The 20486-nt window shown below is 34.9% G+C and overlaps 2 protein-coding genes across 4 annotated transcripts in view; both read right to left on the reverse strand.

Annotated features, from left to right (window-relative positions):
* Positions 1 to 9468, reverse strand: part of LOC124396777 (alpha-2,8-sialyltransferase 8F-like) — a 22791-nt gene extending 13323 nt beyond the window's left edge. For 2 of the 3 annotated variants that reach the window (XM_046866074.1, XM_046866071.1), the window contains exon 1: positions 4820 to 5429. In XM_046866074.1, the coding sequence (XP_046722030.1) occupies positions 4820 to 4902 (83 nt within the window). In that variant the 5' untranslated portion in view covers positions 4903 to 5429. Of the gene's footprint in view, positions 1 to 4819; positions 5430 to 9399 lie in introns of those variants that run through there. The other variant, XM_046866072.1, reaches the window with a different exon arrangement.
* Positions 8871 to 19659, reverse strand: LOC124396778 (alpha-2,8-sialyltransferase 8F-like). The gene is made up of 7 exons (XM_046866075.1): positions 19005 to 19659; positions 14053 to 14109; positions 13624 to 13704; positions 12792 to 12933; positions 12535 to 12647; positions 11721 to 11813; positions 8871 to 9901 (listed from the first exon to the last, which is right to left on the reverse strand). The coding sequence occupies exons 1-7, from the start codon at positions 19088 to 19090 to the stop codon at positions 9421 to 9423; spliced, it is 1053 nt and encodes a 350-aa protein (XP_046722031.1). The 5' UTR covers positions 19091 to 19659; the 3' UTR covers positions 8871 to 9420.
* Between the last annotated feature and the right edge of the window lie 827 nt (positions 19660 to 20486).

The following is a 20486-nucleotide window of genomic DNA, read 5'->3' on the forward strand; positions in this document are numbered from 1 at the left end:
CGGACCGAAAATTCGTTCGGAAAACCGTTCGCTAACCGGAATGTTCGATATCCGAGCCGTTCGATAACCGGGGGACCACTGTATTTACTTACAGTAAAATTATAATTTTGTTGACAGATCTAAAGCAAAGAACGCTAAAGAAAGAAAAATTATCTAAGGAAAGTTCAATCTTTGAGAGAATTTTTAAACCAGTAAAGACAACAGTATGAATAAAATATATGATAGGCTAATATCATAAACAAAAATAATACCTAATTAGTGCAATCAAGATTGGATATTGCTTGTACAAGCCAATTGTCATTTCACAAATATATATGCATTTAATAATGAATAATGGATTTACTGCCCACTTGATTAGGTCTTGTTATTTTAGAGTTCAATTCCACAGAAACATTTGAATATATGTATATATAAATTAAAACATATACAGTCATTCCAGTCTAAAATATGCATTGTAAATTGTAATAATTATATAATTTAATTATAAATTGTCAGAACTGGTAAAAATTACTGAAAGCTGTTAATCCTATACTAAAAGAAAGAAGTCAGACAGAAAAGCCTTCTTAAAAATGTTTTAAACAAAAACACACGTAAAACACTAAAAAAACTAAACCAGAATAAAACCTTGCTTTTCTTACTGCTTTTCTTTCACCCAACCGAGAAAATAAATGTGAAATAGTAGAAATAGTAAAAAATTGAATACTGTATTCAATTAATGTTTTTTACCACTTAGGTTAAAATCTTTCTTGCAAATTCACTAAGTATTATCTCTGCCATAGGAATAGCTATTAGTTTATGTTATAATACAAGTGGAGCGTTCAGAGTTGATTGACTCTCACTCAATCAGTGTACAAACCCATGACCAGCAACATCTGAGTTAGATAGCTATGTATTCAAAATGTGTGTTGTTTTTTTGTGCGTGTCTCTGCACTGGTTAATTGTCTCATCTGTTTTTCGGCTGGTGGAAAGCAGCCATGGAATTTTCCCATTCATATGCAGAGTTTACTTCAGAGCAGGAGCAGGTTTTGTCCCCACTGACACTACAGGCGTGGCTGACCGGGCTTTTTCAATGTGATTATATAGACTATACCATGTTCAAATATTTGAAATGTGTCAGTCAAGTTAACTGAAAGTAAACAAAATATTTAGACAGTTTGATTGCATAAAAGTAGAATCCTAATTACAAACAGTTAAACACCTGGCTCTGAGCCACAAACACACTACAAATATAACCAGCCTAACAACGGCACCCCTCATTCAGGACTCTTTGTGCCTTTGCCTATTCACTGCTCCTTGGCTGCTAGAGACACGGGTTTGTCATGTTCATTTGTCAAAGTCGTTTTTCCTACAGCTTAGTTGAATATTGGATACAGTCTGAAAGTTTCACAGAACGATATCCACAGTTTCATTATCAACTTAAAGCAATAATGTTTACAGTGGCATGGAAATATAAAATTGTCTGTCATGCTACACAAAATATAAATTTCATACAAATATACTGTTACAGAAAAATAAGTAAAATATAACTTCACTGTCAGGTAATCAAAACTTATGACATTGTGTTTGAACTAAAATACCGTTAAAGAATGTCACCTAGTGCTCTAGTAAATCAAACTTAACAAAAAGCCGATTGAAAAAAAAACTGTGTAGTCATAGACAGACATATACTGTAGACATGTGGGACATTGGTGTCGTGACAAGAAGTATGCAACTAGAATTATCAAAGGCAAACAGCTTTACAATGAATATAATGGTATTCATAGGCTTAGACTACAACAATATAATATGTAGTGGGTAACAAAAAGCTGTTTTTTGTTTTATGCCTTTGACGTGTGTATCTTTGTTGTACAACCCACAATACACTTTTTCTGTTCAAACTTGTGATACTAGTTTGGTCCTCAATGTGTACAAGCACTCATGGACAGATTGGCTGACCTATGATGCTTGATCAAATGATACTTGGGATACATACATTTTCAAGGTCTATTTTGAACAATAAAACACGTTATATAAAAAAATATATCAGAAGATCCACAGCAAAGCTGGATGATTTTACAATTTCCAAGGCATCATAGATTTTATATAGATAGATAGTATTTTATCTTCCCAAAATCATCATCTTTTCGAATATTTTCTATTTATGCTGACCTGGATTGTGTTTTCCACTCATTGTGGTAATACATTATTTGAGCAGCATGAATTTTAAGTTATTTGAGATGTTTCATTATTTTTATTTTATCCTCAAAGCAAAAGCCCTAAAGTTCAGATTTTAGAACATTTAGGTTAGCAGTATTTTTAGGTGGATTTTCTCATATCGGGTCAAAACCTGATATACCATTATGTTGGTCCTACCACTTAGAACTGCGTTTTCCATCGTACTGCTTTGTTCCTACTGATACATCCTGTATTATGCTAGAGTATTACATAGCTTAAGGTAAGTTTTATTTTATGTCTCAGTGCTCTTGCGCACTAGGGATTTAAAGCTACATTTATATTTCTGTAGATCTACTTTGTGACAATCTACAGTATATTGTTAAAGAGCATTTGAAATAAAATTGATTAACAGTGGAGAATAGTGGAGTATGTACAGTATGTGTTCTATAAGCAGGTTTCCAAAGACATAACACTAAAGAGCAGGTAATGATAAAAGGGAGTCTCTCATTCCACTGGACAGGGGAGAGACTCAGAAAAGACTGAGAGATGAACAATAGAGCAAAAGTATGATGGGTATAAAAACCATCAATTATAAGACATGTCACAAGTAAGACAGTCATATCTGTATTTGCAATTGCATGTGCCTGATTAATGTATTCATATTCATATTAAGGTATAAATATTTGTAGGCCACAAATAATTTAAAATCGTAAAAAAAATAAATGTGCGAAATAAAAGCACTTTTCAACACCCTTAATGTTTTCAATTAGGAGAAGTGTCAGAATTGGCTCTTGGTAATATTTGTTAATACAGTTAAGATTTGCAAAGTCAGTAATCAAGACATACAACAACAGCAACAGCAACAAGGAGGGGCAAAAGGCAGTTGCACCAGTCATGCAGGTTATTCTTTAGTTCTAATGTCAGCCATCAGACATGTATTGTTTTTATATGGATATAAAAAAAGATTTTATCTGTACAAAAATTTGTAAATTGCATTATTGAATGTTGATTTTATATTTACTTTATATTAAATAAACTTGCTGTGGTATAAAGTGTTTCATACAACAGCACTGGTGAAACATTAGAATCTGATTACTCAAGTGGTTCTAATTAACTTTCTATAACAGAACTTTTGTCAGTAGTTCCTAAATGAATTGAAATGACATAATGTGCTCATTCTAAAATGTTATTATTTCTGTAGTAACAACAATTCACAGCCAATGCTTCATGTAAAATCATACCTAAGAGTATTAAAAATTGGTTAAATAATGTGCAATCAGTGCCATCAATGATATGGTGGACCCTATTATTATTACTGATAGAGAGACATTTCCTGTTTTTAACCTGCATGAAGGAAAGAAGAAAGGAAGTGTTTTTTCAGTTTCCTATTTTAGTTTCTTTGCAACATGACAAACTTGGTTGTTTTTGTTTATATGAATTCTAGAAAAAGAAGAACTGATAAAGACTGTTTTTAACTGTCATATTATGTGAAAAATACATGATTTGTTTTTCATTTATTTTGTAAATTATTTAGCGAACTGTGAATTGGCAAAGTAAATACCATCAAAGAACCTATACAATATGCTACACTGCAAAGTTAGGCTTCATCTGCCAGTCTTATTCTAATGAACATGTTAAGTATTAAGAACATATCAGAAGAATGTGATGATCACAACATTCTTGGGTATCTGGATTAAAGAAGTCTGAACCATGTTTAATGAGAAAATACATGATAATGCCTCAACAGAAGCAGTCATTTAGCAAATCTAGCAAATATTTTTTTCAAATCTTAGTTTACTGTAATATGGATTTGTGAATTTCTAATAGACAGGACACAAACAGTAAGGGTTTACAGTTAAGAATCCTATATTAGTATACTGTACTAGTAGAAAAAAAACGCATTAAGGTTTACAAGATTAGAAATATAGCACGTGACTGAAGAGATAGCTATGTAGAGGTAAAAGTATATGGGGTATATTCATCCAGTTGTCTAACCTATAAAAAAGGTCACAGGGCAGACTCCCAGTGGACTCAATCGAGGGGACACACTGGATGGACTTTGAGAGGAAACCCAAGTGCCCAGAAGAAATGTGTCAATTGAGACTCAAAATGTAGATAAAGATGTAGTATTATTGCAAATATTCTAGACAGATAGGCAGTTTGTCCTCCTTAAACACACAAACATACCAAACCTAATATCACTAGTTGAAAAATGACTCATAATTAAGCTGAATTTGGCTAAATGAGTTTAACATAATGAGTTATAATAATAAAAAAATAATAATAATAATAATAATTTAATAAAGAAAAAACTATTGAACCAGCATGGCACAACATATATTACAGAATAAATTAAATCATAAAAGAAAATAAATTCAATCATAAATAAAATTACAATTTAAAATGGTTTCATATAATCAAAACTAACAAAGTATAAAAAAAAAAAAAAAAAAAAGTAAGGATTTTATATAAAAAATCATTTAAGGTCACATTTCTTTTACATTACTGTGTTTAAATAATTTTAGAGCTTTTTAAAAAAAGGAGTTTGTGTTATGCCTCAATTTGTAAGACAATAAAGGATCCTCTCATTAAAATTTTCATAGTTCTAAAGCTTTTGTGCGACTTTTAATTAATCTTTTATAAGAAATCAAAATCAAGCTCTTACCTGTTTGTAAAATAGTGCCAAAGCAGGCTGCTGAAGAGGAGGGCAATAAGGATGGACAGGAGCTTCAGCAGAAACCTCATCATATCTGTGATCTGTTTGTCTCCGTAGAAATATGTTGTTCACATACAGGTGTGTATGTTTGCTCATAATTATGCAAACACTCACACTGTTATAGATCTTCTTGCTTTTCATTTTTTTTGAACCCTTCTTCAAAACCCATCCCCCTTTTCTTCTGTTTTATACTCCCTTTTTTGTCTTTCATGTCTGAAGCTTCTCTCTGTCACTCACACTTCCTCTGTGTTTTGTCTTTGTACATTCCTGTCCTACTCTCCACATTACACCTTCACTTTAAGGCATGCTCTTTTGTTTTAGCTTGGCAGTCTGATCTGTTCCTCTCTCTCTCTCTCTCACACTCTCTCACTCTCTCACTCTGGTTCTTCCTCTATTCTCTGACAGTGTTTTTATTCTTTCTTATTTTCTAGCTTGACCAACCTCACTATGTTGATCTATTCCTGTTGAAATTGTAAGCTGTTGCTCCCTCAACCCCATTTTAGCCTACTGGTCTATCTCTTAGTCCAGTAACACGAGTGCTGTAGACCGATTTAGCTCATGAAAGTCGCTTTTGGACTGGAAGGGGGTTGAGCATGTGTTTTGTTAGAGAACTATCTTCTGCCTAAAGTAACCAATAAGGGGCAGCAAGCAGCCTGGACTAGGAGCCTTAGCCAATCAAAGTCAAGTCTGTTTTTAGGGGAGTCCTCACCACAAGGAGATTACAAGATAAATAGGTTCAAAGTTAAAGAGGGAAGCTTTATTTTCCTACATTAGGCATCTCTGTAGTAAAGTAGCCATGTACATACTTTAAAATTAAAATAAAAAAAACTCAAACCTTTGTGACAAAGGTCACAAAGCAGACCAATATAATGAATTATTTGTTTATACTAAAACACAGATTATTTTGATCTTTCTTTTTACTCAATTTCTTAAGCCTAAATATATTGTGTATTAAAAAGTAATCAGCCTGCCGTGACTAAGATTTAAACTCACACGCTTTCAATTAGAAGTCCAAACAAAATGATTTTTTGACATTTTTTATGTTTGAACCTTACTCCAAATTATTATTTTTTTCCCCTCAAACTTCTATAAGCAATGCCCTATAATGACAGTACAAAAGAATGTGTTTGAAAAATTGAGCTCAGGTGCCCCCCGTGTTCACTGATCATCTGTGAGATGTTTCACAAACTTGATTGGAGTCCACCTGTGGTAAATTCAATTGATTTGACATCATTTGAATCTGCACACACCTGTCTATATAAGGTCGCACAGTTTAACAGTGCATGTTAGAGAACAAAGCAAGCCATGAAGTCTAAGTTATTGTCTGTAAACCTCCGAGACAGGATTGTAGCGGTGCACAGACCTGGGGAAGGGTACAGAAAAATCTCTGCAGCATTAAAGGTCTAAATAAGCACAGTGGCCTCCATCGTGCTTAAACGATTGGTGGTGAAGGGCTTTAGTCAGGGAGGTGACGAAGAGCCTGATGGTCACTCTAAAAGAGCTCCAGTGTTTCTCTGTGGAGAGAGGAGAAACTTCCAGTAGAACAACCATCTCTGCAGCACTCCACCAATCAGGCCTGTATGGTAGAGTAGCCAGACGGAAGCCGCTCCTCAGTAAAATGCACATGAAAGCCCACCTGGAGTTTGCCAAAAGGGCACCTGAAGGACTCTTAGACTATGAGATACAAAAAACTCTTTGGCCTGAATGCCAAGCATTGTGTCTGGAGGAGACCAGGAACCGCACATTGCCTGGCCAATACCATCCCTACAGTGAAGCATGGTGGTGGCAGCATCATGCTATGGGGATGTTTATCAGCAGCAGGGTCAGGAAGATTAAAACCTGCTATAAAGTGCCTCAGACTGGGTTCATCGTCCAACAGGACACAGCAGCCATGATACCACACTGCCATGATAGCAAAGGAATGGCTGTGGAAAAGCTCTTTGAATATCATCGAGTGGCCCAGCCAGAGCCCAGACTTGAACGGTATAGAACATCTCTGGAGAGATCTAAAAACGGCTGTGCATTAAATTTGAGAGGTTCTGCAAAGAAGAATGGTAGAAACTGCCAAAAAAAAAAATAGGCATGCCAAGCTTGTAACATCATACTTAAAAATACTTGAGGCTGTAATTGGTGCCAAAAGTGCTTCAACAAAGTATTGAGCAAAGGTTGTAAATACTTACGAATGTGTGGTTTTGTTCATTTTTTTATTTTTTGTATAAATTTACAAAGATTTACAAACACATTTCTTTCATGTTGTTCTTATGCACTATTGTCAGTAAAATTTTAAGGAAGATAGTGAATTTTATCCATTTTGGAATAAGGCTGTAACATAAAATGTGGAAAAAGTGAAGCACTGAATATTTCCGGATGCATATTGTTGACTGGGTCAAACAGAATTAAATGGTAACTCTGACACCTGCTGGCTGATGAGGTGAATTGTACTAAGCTCGTGTTACAGTGGGACCCTGAGAGAAAATTTTCATGAGGTTCTATCTATGAGAATGTTCCCTGGGAGTGGGTTCCTGTTAAACAGTATTTTTAACTAGTTTTGTTCATTGTGCTGTAGTTAAAATATGACTTAACAGAGTTAAATATTAATTCTTTTTCACAATTTCAAACCTCCAGGACACTTTTATAAACATATATGGTCATTATGAGTCAAACAGAATCAAAAAGTACTTACTTATCATTCGGCACAAACTTTGAGGTATAGTAAAACTCCACAATGGAGCCGTTTTACTCACTCTTGATTTGCCACATAGCAGTACTACAGTGATTAAAACAAACGACTTCCTAGAACTTTGGTCAGAACTTCACCAAATTTTTAAAGATCATTTTATGATAATGAAGACCAAAAAGCATTCATATTTTTCATAACCCAAACTCTTTGCTTGCAATGTGTCAACAAATTATGACAGCTTCTACACCAAAATAACTGTAGTTATCTGCACACATCAATACATCTGAGTTAGACTTCTTTATGCCCACAATGGCTGATGGGAGGACGAGAAATTAATTCGGTTTCGGACCTACTTAAAAATACATTTCCAAGAAAAGCTAGACATCGTGAGGAGGTCGGCCAACCCTGAAGCTAGCTAGCTTGTCTCAGCCTGGGAAAGGATTTGTTCGCCATTTTCAGACCAGTGCCTACGAGCGGTACCACTGGATTACAGCCTCTGAGGAGCGGTGCACATTGAGTGTGCATCTCTGGTGAGTAGGTTGTATATAATTTTTTTTTTTCTTTTTTTTCACGTTATTAGACAAATATTGATTCTGAACTGTTCCAGATGATGTAGGTGCACAGTTGTAGTGGTAGTGTAGAGGTTTGGAGTCTTAACTGTGTTTCTTGCTTGAGTAAAATAATATTCACCCTCAATATGTGAAATGCCTTTCTCCCTGTAATGGCACACGTTGTTGTATTGCATTTTTGTATAGTATTAATTGTTTCTATAATAGCGACGTGATAGTAGTGGTATTAAGAGGTGCATTAAGTCGGGTAAGTCAACACTTTTTGTGTTTTGTGTATTTGTCTTACACTGTCTTGTGTTGCACTGTTTGCACCAGGTTGCACACGTTGCACTTTATGTGGCGAGGACACTTACTATTCCTTAGCCCTGTGTTTTCTGTGATGTAGCTCTATGTTGTTTTACGTAGCACCAGGGTTCAGGAGGAAAGTTGTTTCATTTTACTGTGTACTGCATCAGCTATATATGGGTAAAATGACAATAAAAGCTTCTTGACTTGACTTGAAGTAACTAGAAATGAAAAAAAATACTGAAAGTACAGGTACCAAATACATGGCCCGCCTGATTTCAAGTATACTGATTTCAAGTGTACGCAGTGCAGTTTCTGTTTCATAATGACTATGCTAAAAGTGCAGTACAGGCTCAATACTCCCAACAGAAAGCGGAGGTGTTGTAGAATCTGATTCATAATAGCAGTAGTTTGTGCAGAATCCTTCCCTCTGAAACCCTTTCTAAGGAGTCAGGATCCACACCAATGACAGTGCTGATAAGAATGTTCACTCTGTTTGCAGCAGCTTCCTTAATTCTGATTCTAAAGCACATAATAGCAACAAAACTGTAGATAAAATAGAACTGGCTGCTAGATTGTGCAGAATCTGCAGATTCTCTTTGCAGTCAACTTTGGTCTTTTTATATCTAATTGTTCAATTGTTTTACTGTCTAAAGAAACTTCCGGATAATTCCTGAAGCATCTTTACATTCACTTCTTTTATAGAAACACTCTTTGGAGTGTGTTTCTCCTAAAACATGAAAAAAATTAAGACCTCTTTTCTAAGATAGTTGGTAAACTTGTTACCAGGAGGAAAAAAGAAACACATTACAATAAACCATGACTAGGTCTAGGCTCTTTTCTACCTGTAAACTCTGAGTTCTTTAAAGTCAAGCCTTTAAAGTGTGAATGTAAAAAAGTTTTCTACCAGAAAACAATACCTTGAGGAAACAATGAGAAAAAACTATATATCCCTAAATCTTTTCATCTTGATGTGTCTTTATATGAAGTAGTACCTTTGTTGACATATAAATGTTCTATTCTTGCTCATTTGTGCATTCCCCTAGGTGCACGTGGATCACACCCATGTTATGGAGATTCTGCAAGACCTTAAACTCAACTGGCATGGAGTGCATTCTCTTGTTTGTTGGTTTGTTATCATAATAGTGATTGTTGAGTTGCTGGTGGGTGTGTGGGTGTGTTCCAAAGGGCCAGAAGCCATAGAGGTTGACATTGTTGCACAGTTCCAGTGCCAAGCTGACCATCATAATACCAGTGCTAAGGCGCACTGATCGAATTCCCTGTCCACGCCAAAAGCCTGTCAGATTCCTCAGGTAACTCGGGTTAAAAAAAATGGCCCGTGGACCATTGTTGCTGAAGTCTGACAGTGAGTAGAGGGCACGCAGAGAAACAGCTGTATTCTGTTGAAATGAGAAGGCCGGCAGAAGGAATAGAGAGTCCCCATACACCTGCATATCCGTCACAAATCGCCGCTGACGGAAATTTAATGCTCGGTACCTGTAGAGCATAAGAGAGAGAAATGAGCGACACATTCGTCACACACACACACACACACACACACACACACACACACACACACACACACACACACATTATGGAAACAGGATTCTTAAGGTTTAATAATCACATGAGTATCATCCTTTCATGGATCCATTGTGAATTATTGTACTAACTATCATCCAAACAGATCATTTGAATATTTGTTTAACTAGTAATTTAAAAAAAAACAATTCAATTTCTGTGTGAATGTGTAGGGGAAAAGACCCTGCTTACACAGGAAGCACTATTTATTTTGTCTCCTTCTACAGAATGGGCAGTTTGTTCTCTTCACTGGATACAGTTATGCTATATGATTTTTTTGTGGCTCCAGCCCTATCAATAAGCCCTCCAGTGGGAAGCATATACAGGGATTACCAGAATAGTCTTAGAGAAATGTGGTCCAAACTTATTGGGCCTGAAGGTAATTCTTACTTGTCAATGACCTTGACCTTTACACATATGGAAAAAGTGTCTTCAGGGAAAGAACAAAATGAACATAATTTCTACTTTAACATTTCTTCTCCTTTTCTGCAGTAGAAACACAGATTTTCTTTACTACCCATGCATCAGTTGGATCTCCAGTGCTTCTCTACATGCATAAAGTAGTAGTAGGAACTAGTTAGCTCTGGCTAAACAGTTTGTCAGGTTCAGAAATGCTAAGCTTTTAGGCTGGGCCTTAGCATTGTAGAATAGAGGTTATTCTATAATCTAGTCTGCCTGTCTCGAGATGTTCCATTGTAATGCCAAGAACTCAAGCTATGTTCTCAACTTAAACCTGTTAAATAGCATTTGGCCACTCAAGTCCAGCTTTTCCAGTCCTCTCCCAACTAAACCAAATCCTCTAGTTATTTTAGATGACTTTTCCTTTGTTCATGCAATAGCATTCAAGCAGTCAGGTTATTTGTGACCAAGGTCCTCTTTTAGGAAAGCATGCTAATGGCATTTCCATTTTGACAACCTGGTGGATACATTAACCAGCACACTCTCTCTTTATTTTGCTTGTATTTCTTAGGAATATCCCTAGAAACCTCCATTCACTACTGTAATGTTCCTAGAAGCTGAGGTGATTCTAACCTGTTCCAGCTGCCCACGATAAATACTTGGCTTTTTGCCCAGTTCAAGTCTTTTTTTGGCAATGCTCTTTCACATGCTTCTAATCTTTCAAAAACAGTTAAAATGTCATTGTTTCAAATCTTTTGTACGTCTGACATGTATTACATTGCATGTTGGAGTCAAAGCATTTCTGTCTATCTCGTTTTTGTATTAAGCAACTTCATGTGGGGATGTTAAACACGCATACAGCAGCTATAAATCAGTTTTAACCAGACATATACAGCTCTCATAAAAGAGCTTAACCTTGAAGTATTCTTCTCCCAATTGGCACTAAGAAACTTAACCTAGCCCTTGTCTTGAGCATTATGAAAACTTTTAAAAACCTACAAAATAAACGATTACTTTAAATACCTTTTCTTGATTAACTGAAAATGTGTTTGAATGATCAGAACGCTATTGTTCATTACTGTGTGGCCCAGTACACAAGACATTTGTTCTTTGCTAATGAATGAATGAGTTCTTTTGGCTACACAAGTTAATATTATGTTTTAGTACAGAAGCATTAATGATGGCATCATGTTTTAATGTTCTATCATACATGACATATCAGGTCATAGGTCGTGTATGTAAAAATATATATTCAAAACTGAGGCTATATCTGTAGATGTATAAAACCTATGAGTGGCATACAATACAATTGTACAACTGTACAACCTAGACTCACTTTTCAAAGAGGATACTAGGGTTGGCTGTAACAAGGTTAGTTATGTTTCCTGTATCTTTTTCATGTGCATTGCTCACTGGAGGAAGATTACACCTGAGAAGCAAAAGAGAGAAAAAGTACAATGAGAACCAAGGAAAGATTTGACGTGTTAAGTCTGTCAGTACATTCCTTTCAGGTTAGTCAGTCAATTTGTTTTGCTGACTTTATCTGTCTGGGCATCGCATGCCATTGCATTTTTGAAGAACCATTGCTCCGTTTAAGATTCTGCACTGTCACAACTCAAAAGCCATGCAAAATTGGTAAAAATTAATGGAGTAAATATACATAAATAATGTACCTGGTTCCCTTGTGTCATAATGTATATAAAAGTGGGGGATGCACACTTTGGTTTTAATAGACATTTTAAGGACAATCACAAACAAAATCACTTCAATTAGTACGGTCAATATCTGCCAAACACATACATCCCCATCTAGATTCATGTACATACATATATTTTTTATACTTTATATTTTTTATATTTTAACTTTATTTTTTATCCTTAAATTCTATTCCTTTTTTCATGCTTAAATGTCAGACGGTCATAAGGAGCATTTAACTGCATGTCATACTCTGTATGTATGTGTATGTGACAAATAACATTTTAACTTGAACTTAAACTGGCAAGCCAGTGCCAACCTTACAAGGAACCAGATTTCAATGGAAAGTGACCCTTATTTGGATGGCACTAAATGCCCATTCATTATAGTTTTATTGCTTAGTTTGTATCGTTTGTGCATTCACTAATAAAAATGAACTTTTGCTCTGTACAGACCTGATGACAAATGAGGCAGAGTCGATTTGTTTTCCACAACCACTTTTGGCTAAGATGCCTCCATTGCCAACTACAGCACATGTATCCCATGGTGCTTTTTTAAAGGGGCTCTCCTAAATATGTGTACACACATTATTACTATTGCAAGATTACTATTGACAATTAAATGATTTATAAATGAGATTGATGAATAAGGGCAATATGGACAATAATTTATATATTGTATTTTCTTTGTGAATATTTGCATAACACTATACCTTGGGGAATATGTCAAAGAGGTTTGGTGTCACTCTTGCTTTTTTTTTAGCTGCATCATAAGAAATATTTGTTCCCACAGGCGAGTTCTCTTGTGTAACCACTGCATTGGAAATCGCATTGCAACTGCTGCTGAGAAGTGACCTGGGAAAAGAAAAAAGTTTTTATTTTATATATATATATATATATATATATATATATATATATATATATATATATATATATATATATATATATATATCCCACTGTACACTGTATATATATATATATATATATATATATATATATATATATATATATATATATATATATATATATATATATGCTGTAAATTAAAAAAAAATGCTGTAAATGACAAAAAATTAAAATACACCATTGTTTTCTGTAGATAACATTATTTGGAACAGTTAAATTCGTGTAAATGGCAGATGTAATTATTACATTTATGACCCCATGACTTTCTGACTAGAAGTCCAACACCTTAATGACAAAGCTACCACTTCCCTTTTGTAATAGAAGTAAATCAGTATGATATTATCTTAATTTTATCAGTTAAAAACATTTATATGTCTTCCGTTTAAAAATATTTTTTTTATTTTACACATTACATATATATATATATATATATATATATATATATATATATATATATATATATATATATATATATATCTTTTATAGATTTCTTTTGTTAACATTTAGATGCATTATTTATACTTTTATATACATTTATGACATTGACACAACATTTTTTTTTGTAATCTTTTTACTCCACCAAAGACCTGGTGACAGAGCTACTGTTGGTATATGTAGAGGGACCTGTGTGTTTGTTACCTGAATGATTGAATGTTGTTCTCCTGTTTTTCCCATTTGAAAATGTCATTTCCTAACAGCTTGTAAGAACTGTCATTTTTCCTGGAACACAAACCCACACATGTACAATAAGAGTCACCCCACGCTGCTCAGAGATAAATACACACAATTCACTTTAATTCTTATGTCCGGTAAAGCTGCTTTGAGACAATGTCCATTGTGAAAAGCGTTATAGAAATCAAATTAAACTTAAACTTGAAGAAAGGAGGAAAAAATGACTGACAGAGCAAAATTTAGGCATTACTACATCTAGAAAAAAATTATTTCAGACTGAAAATCAGATTGTATGATACATTAACATGAACACTAGCTTGTTTTTCTTTAATGATAGGTTTCTAAGATTTCTGTAAACAATTACTGATTTTACTTAAACTGGTGTGGCTTTCTCACTTGTTTATTGCAGGATTTTTATTTGTAACGCTGTGTGGAGTGCTGGGAGCTGCATCCCTTTGAGGAGAAACATAGAAAAATCACTTGTAGGAATGGCAAAGAATTTACAAAAAAGTTTTTTCCCCACATTAAAAACATAAAAGAACTTCAAATCAAACTTTTAATTGAAATACATGTATTCTTAAAAACAAAACGAAAATAGGAATTTTTATAAACTAAATGTAAAAAATGGTTCTTTTCCATTGTACATTTTTGTGCATGCTTAAGCAATAATTCATAACTTCCTGTTTCGCTGGTGTATAAATATGTGGTGACATAAGACACATTTCCCTTCTTTTGTGTGTTAGAGAAAAAAAAGAAAAAGGAGAAAATATTTATGCAATGTATAACTGTATTTATATATGTTCAGTTAATTGTGAAATTATTAAAATTATGATACTATTTAAATTGTAATTTTAAGGGGTAAAGAATCAGCACGTTTTTTTTATGCGTCCTGACAGACTGTCTCCTCTTTGCTAAATTCAAGGTAAAAAAAACATCCATTGTTTTTCTTACACCCTGACAAAACATCTCCTCTTTTCTGATACCATGATATATATATATATATATATATATATATATATATATATATATATATATATATATATATATATACAGTGAGAAAAATAAGTATTTGAACACCCTGCTATTTTTCAAATTCTCCCACTTAGAAATCATGGAGGGGTCTGAAATTGTCATCGTAGGTGCATGTCCACTGTGAGAGACATAATTTAAATAAAAAAAAAATTCAGAAATCACAATGTATGATTTTTTAACTATTTATTTGTATGATACAGCTGCAAATAAGTATTTGAACACCTGTCTATTAGCTAGAATTCTGACCCTTTAAAGACCTGTTAGTCTGCCTTTAAAATGTCCACCTCCACTACATTTATTATCCTGAATTAGATGTACCTGTTTGAGGTCGTTAGCTGCATAAAGACACCTGTCCACCCCATACAATCAGTAAGAATCCAACTACTAAAATGGCCAAGACCAAAGAGCTGTCCAAATACACTAGAGACAAAATTGTACACCTCCACAAGGCTGGAAAGGGCTACGGGGAAATTGCCAAGCAGCTTGGTGAAAAAGGTCCACTGTTGGAGCAATCATTAGAAAATGGAAGAAGCTAAACATGACTGTCAATCTCCCTCGGACTGGGGCTCCATGCAAGATCTCGCCTCGTGGGGTCTCAATGATCCTAAGGAAGGTGAGAAATCAGCCCAGAACTACACGGGAGGAGCTAGTCAATAACCTGAAAAGAGCTGGGACCACCGTTTCCAAGGTTACTGTTGGTAATACACTAAGACGTCATGGTTTGAAATCATGCATGGCATGGAAGGTTCCCCTGCTTAAACCAGCACATGTCCAGGCGCGTCTTAAGTTTGCCAATGACCATTTGGATGATCCAGAGGAGTCATGGGAGAGAGTCATGTAGTCAGATGAGACCAAAATAGAACTTTTGGGTCATAATTCCACTAAACGTGTTTGGAGGAAGAAGAATGATGAGTACCATCCCAAGAACACCATCCCTACTGTGAAGCATGGGGGTGGAAGCATCATGCTTTGGGTGGTGTTTTTCTGCACATGGAACAGGGCGACTGCACTGTATTAAGGAGAGGATGACCGGGGCCACGTATTGCGAGATTTTGGGGAACAACCTCCTTCCCTCAGTTAGAGCATTGAAGATGGGTCGAGGCTGGGTCTTCCAACATGACAATGACCCGAAGCACACAGCCAGGATAACCAAGGAGTGGCTCTGTAAGAAGCATATCAAGGTTCTGGCATGGCCTAGCCAGTCTCCAGACCTAAACCCAACAGAGAATCTTTGGAGGGAGCTCAAACTCCGTGTTTCTCAGCGACAGGCCAGAAACCTGACTGATCTAGAGAAGATCTGTGTGGAGGACAGAGGTGGCAAAAGTACACACATCCTTTAACTAAGTAGAAGTACAGATACTCATGTTTGAAAATACTCGGGTAAAAGTTGAAGTACTAATTATACGTTTTTACTTAAGTGAAAGTAAAGAAGTCTTGGCTCTGACATGTACTTAAGTAAAAAGTAGTTATTACTTCTACCCGTTTTAGCTGTTAACTGGACCTCAAATCATATTAATATTTGACAGACAGACAGACAGACAGATAGATAGATAGATAGAACATAGATAGAGCATAGTACATGTATACAGCAATGAAATGCATTTGGCATCTACGAGAAGTGCAAAAAGTAGCAATCGTGCAAATAGTGCAGATAAATATGTATCATATGTACAGCATGTGATATATATGTAAGCATATGTACAGTGATTAAATATAAAGGCTATAACAGTGCAGAGACGTGTGGACATCATTAAGAGCCTTTGCTATGTTTCCACACGGACAGCTAATGAGGTGATACCGGAGAAACTGCACCTCTTCAAGTCAAGAAGCTTTTATATATATAATCATAGACATTTTACAGATTTGAATGATGTATTGTTTTTATCTGTACGATCAATAAAGACAGTAATTTATGTTCGTGTCGCCATTATGAGGGAAAAACCCACAAAACGCCACCTAGAGGGGTAATTGTGTAAAACATGGCGGATTTAGTGTTTGATTTGAGACTGAAAAATAAAACAAAGGTTTACTGATTATGTTTATTTATTTATTGTATATCTAAGTAAAGAAGGGACGTCGTGAATAAGTGTTTTGCTGGAGGTTTTAATTTCGCCTCTTTTATATTTATTTATTTATTTATTTATTTATTTATGTATTTATACTTTTTATAAACAGAAATGCACGCTGAATTGATAGCGTTAACAACATCTAGTGCCGTTTACAATAATATTAATTTTGACAGCCAAATATATGTATTAATATATATATATATATATATATATATATATATATATATATATATATATATATATATATATATATATATTAATATAAAACTAATTAAAAATGTTGTTACCTAATGAATGTATCCAGGCTGAAGATCCACATATAGAACACAAGCAGAGAAAAGATGATGATGATCATAAATGTGTCTGTTCTCAGTCATGTTTAATCACTGACTCCCTCTGTCTCATCCACGTTAACCCCAAACTTCTTACTGCCTTCTGCCTGCTGATTCTTATCTTCGTAAAGAGTGAGAGTCAGGACTTTATACACCAGCGGATTGAAAAAGACGCGCAGTAACAGGAAATCGGTTGTTCGGCTGAAATCGGCGCGCAGTGTAAATAAAAAATTTACCAAATCAATGGATTAAAACTAAAGTAACGAGCCGGTTTTAAAAATGTAAAAAGTAAAAAGTACAAATATTTGTGTAAAAATGTAATGAGTAAAAGTAAAAAGTTGTCTGAAAAATAAATAGTGGAGTAAAGTACTGATACCAGAAAAATCTACTTAAGTACAGTAACAAAGTATTTATACTCCGTTACTTCCCACCTCTGGTGGAGGAGTGGCCAAAATCCCTCCTGCAGTGTGTGCAAACCTAGTGAAAAACTAATTGCAAACAAAGGCTACTATACCAAATATTAACATTGACTTTCTCAGGTGTTCAAATACTTATTTGCAGATGTATCATACGAATAAATAGTTTAAAAATCATATATTGTGATTTCTGGATTTTTTTTTTAGATTATGTCTCTCACATGCACCTACGATGACAATTTCAGACCCCTCCATGATTTCTAAGTGGGAGAACTTGCAAAATAGCAGGGTGTTCAAATACTTATTTTCCTCACTGTATATATATATATATATGTATATAAAATTGTTACTAATTACCTAATTTTTTGTGTTTGACATTGAAGACTTCATTTATGCAATAAAAAATAAGTCATGGGTAATTTACATGAGTATGTATATGTGTGTGTGTGTGTGTGTGTGTGTGTGTGTGTGTGTGTGTGTGCATTGATGTTAACTGTCAGTGATATATTTATATATATATATATATATATATATATATATATATATATATATATATATATATATATATACAGATAATAGCGGTGATGGCAACACCGTCATAATTTCTAAAAATATGTAATTCTAAAAACGTGTCAAAACCTTTTCGAAGCATACATTATAATTGATACTATTATTGAGAATTAATACATTATTCTATTAAACTCAAGGCACATTAAAGGCCAGGAAAAATAAATAATGTTTTATTTACACAGTTTTATCGTTAATGTAGATATTTTAGCATTGGCAAGAACCTCCAGGCAATACAACTGTCTTTTGAGCTATTTTTCTAGCATTTAAAAAGAAATTTGGAATAAATGGACACAATAATAGCGAATAGAATAGAATGAAGTGTCAGAACATTAAAACTGCCTATACCATTATACAGTGATTTCTGTCTTTCATGCAGTATTATACTTAATCATTTTTATTAATCATATCATTAATCATTAATCATATATGCTGACTTTACTAGAGAACAAATAAGCAAGGTACACTTTGATGACCATGAACCAGTATATTTAAGCAAGGTATTGCACACTACTGGTAGATTCAATACTTTTTGTTGACTGGCTCTTTGTTTCTTTAAAAAACAAAGAGCCAGTCCTGCATGACCCAGGGATTAAAATAGACTTGTAGCACATGTAAAAGACTAAAGTTCCTTAAACTTTACTTGTAGCACTTACAAATACTTACAAGTGCTTACAAGATACAAAAAGTCAAATCTGATTAAGTAAAACTTAAGATATTCCTTTTAATAAGCATTCAATTAAGGGCAAACATTTTAAATAGAATTACTTAAAAAAATAAATCTATTTCTATAAATGTCATAATTGTTAACTAATTGTTAACTTCAGTATATGTGCTTTATCATGCTCAGTGTATTTGAATTCCACGGGCATACATTTCAGAGTTATGTAGGTCTTTTGTAAACAAATCTTTAAGCAGGATAAAATACTCACCTCTGACTATAGTAGTGCCAAAGCAGTGCAATAAGGAAAGATGACGAAAAAAAGATGTATAGCAGTCTTACAATTTGAATCTTCATATCTGCATGTGTTCCGTTAGCCTCTCTAGCTTGTGGTTCTTACAAACGTGTATGATCATAGATAATACAGTACACTTGTTAAGAAGTTTCCTCTCTAGCTCAAAGGACCATATAAGTATTCTTGCTATCTGGTTTGCGCTAATTAGGGGATTGTACTCGCCCCAGCGTGTCAGTAAAAACACGATACAGGACACTCTACTGGGTATAGAATTGATTGTATACAAGGTGATTCTTGCTGTCTTCTACTTGCTGCTGTTCAGTGGGTTGCGTGATACAGAATGCATGCCGCGGCTCCGTGTTCTGGCCTTTTATACTCTTGATGGAGGACGGTGCACTGTGATGTCATAGGTAGCTTGTCATTGCTTGGTAAACTGTATGTCTGCCTCTAGTGGTGAAGCGTGGAAATACAACTGAATAGGAATCCTTTCTTACACTGCGGCCCCCAAATATGCATAGCATATTTGCTCCTAATTCTTAGTTAAAAGTCTGTCGGTTTGATCTTGGTGTCATCCACATCTGTTATCTCTGGTAGATTAATGAGACGGGTAACTGGCCATGTGTATAATCGACCTTTAACGTTGACCTCTGCAGACCTCGGCAGGGTATATCCCTTGAGGTAAAGAGCTGTCTAGCCGCCCCATGAGCAGAAGCTTTGGGGTGATTGGGATACAAAAAACTCTTTGGCCTGAATGCCAAGCATTGTGTCTGGAGGAAACCAGGCACCACCCATTGCCTGGCCAAAACCATCCCTACAGTGAAGCATGGCGGTGGCAGCATCATGCTATGGAGATGTTTATCAGCAGCAGGAACAGAAAGATTAAAACTTGCTATAAAGTGCCTCAGACTGGGTTCATCGGTTCATGGAAAAGCTCTTTGAATATCCTCTAGTGGCCCAGCCAGAGCCCAGACTTGAACGGTATTGAACATCTCTAAAGAGATCTTAAAACGGCTGTGCATTAAGCTTGAGAGGTTCTGCAAAGAAGAATGGTAGAAACTGCCAAAAAAAAAAAAATAGGTGTGCCAAGCTTGTAGCATCATACTTGAAAATACTTGAGGCTGTAATTGTATTCATTTTTGTATACATTTACAAAGATTTACAAACACATTTCTTTCATGTTGTTCTTATGCAGTATTGTTAGTAGAATTTTGAGCAAGATAATGAATTTTATCCATTTTGGAATAAGGCTGTAACATAAAATGTGGAAAAAGTGAAGCACTGAATATTTCCGGATGCATATTGTTGACTGGGTCAAACAGAATGAAATGTTAACTCTGACACCTGCTGGCTGATGAGGTGAATTGTACTAAGCTCGTGTTACAGTGGGACCCTGAGAGAAAATTTTCATGAGGTTCTTGCTATGAGAATGTTCCCTGGGTGTGGGTTCCTGTTAAACAG

This window comes from Silurus meridionalis, chromosome 14, assembly GCF_014805685.1.
Source record: "Silurus meridionalis isolate SWU-2019-XX chromosome 14, ASM1480568v1, whole genome shotgun sequence".
Taxonomy (NCBI): domain Eukaryota; kingdom Metazoa; phylum Chordata; class Actinopteri; order Siluriformes; family Siluridae; genus Silurus; species Silurus meridionalis.

Excerpts from the sequence above, each read along its gene's own strand:
- LOC124396778 (XM_046866075.1), bottom strand. The coding sequence starts at position 19,090 with ATGAAGATTCAAATTGTAAGACTGCTATACATCTTTTTTTCGTCATCT. Across the intron at positions 12,934-13,623 it reads AACAACATTCAATCATTCAG|GTCACTTCTCAGCAGCAGTT; the intron begins GTAACAAACACA and ends TTCTTTTCCCAG. Across the intron at positions 11,814-12,534 it reads TCTGCCTCATTTGTCATCAG|GTGTAATCTTCCTCCAGTGA; the intron begins GTCTGTACAGAG and ends TTTGCTTCTCAG.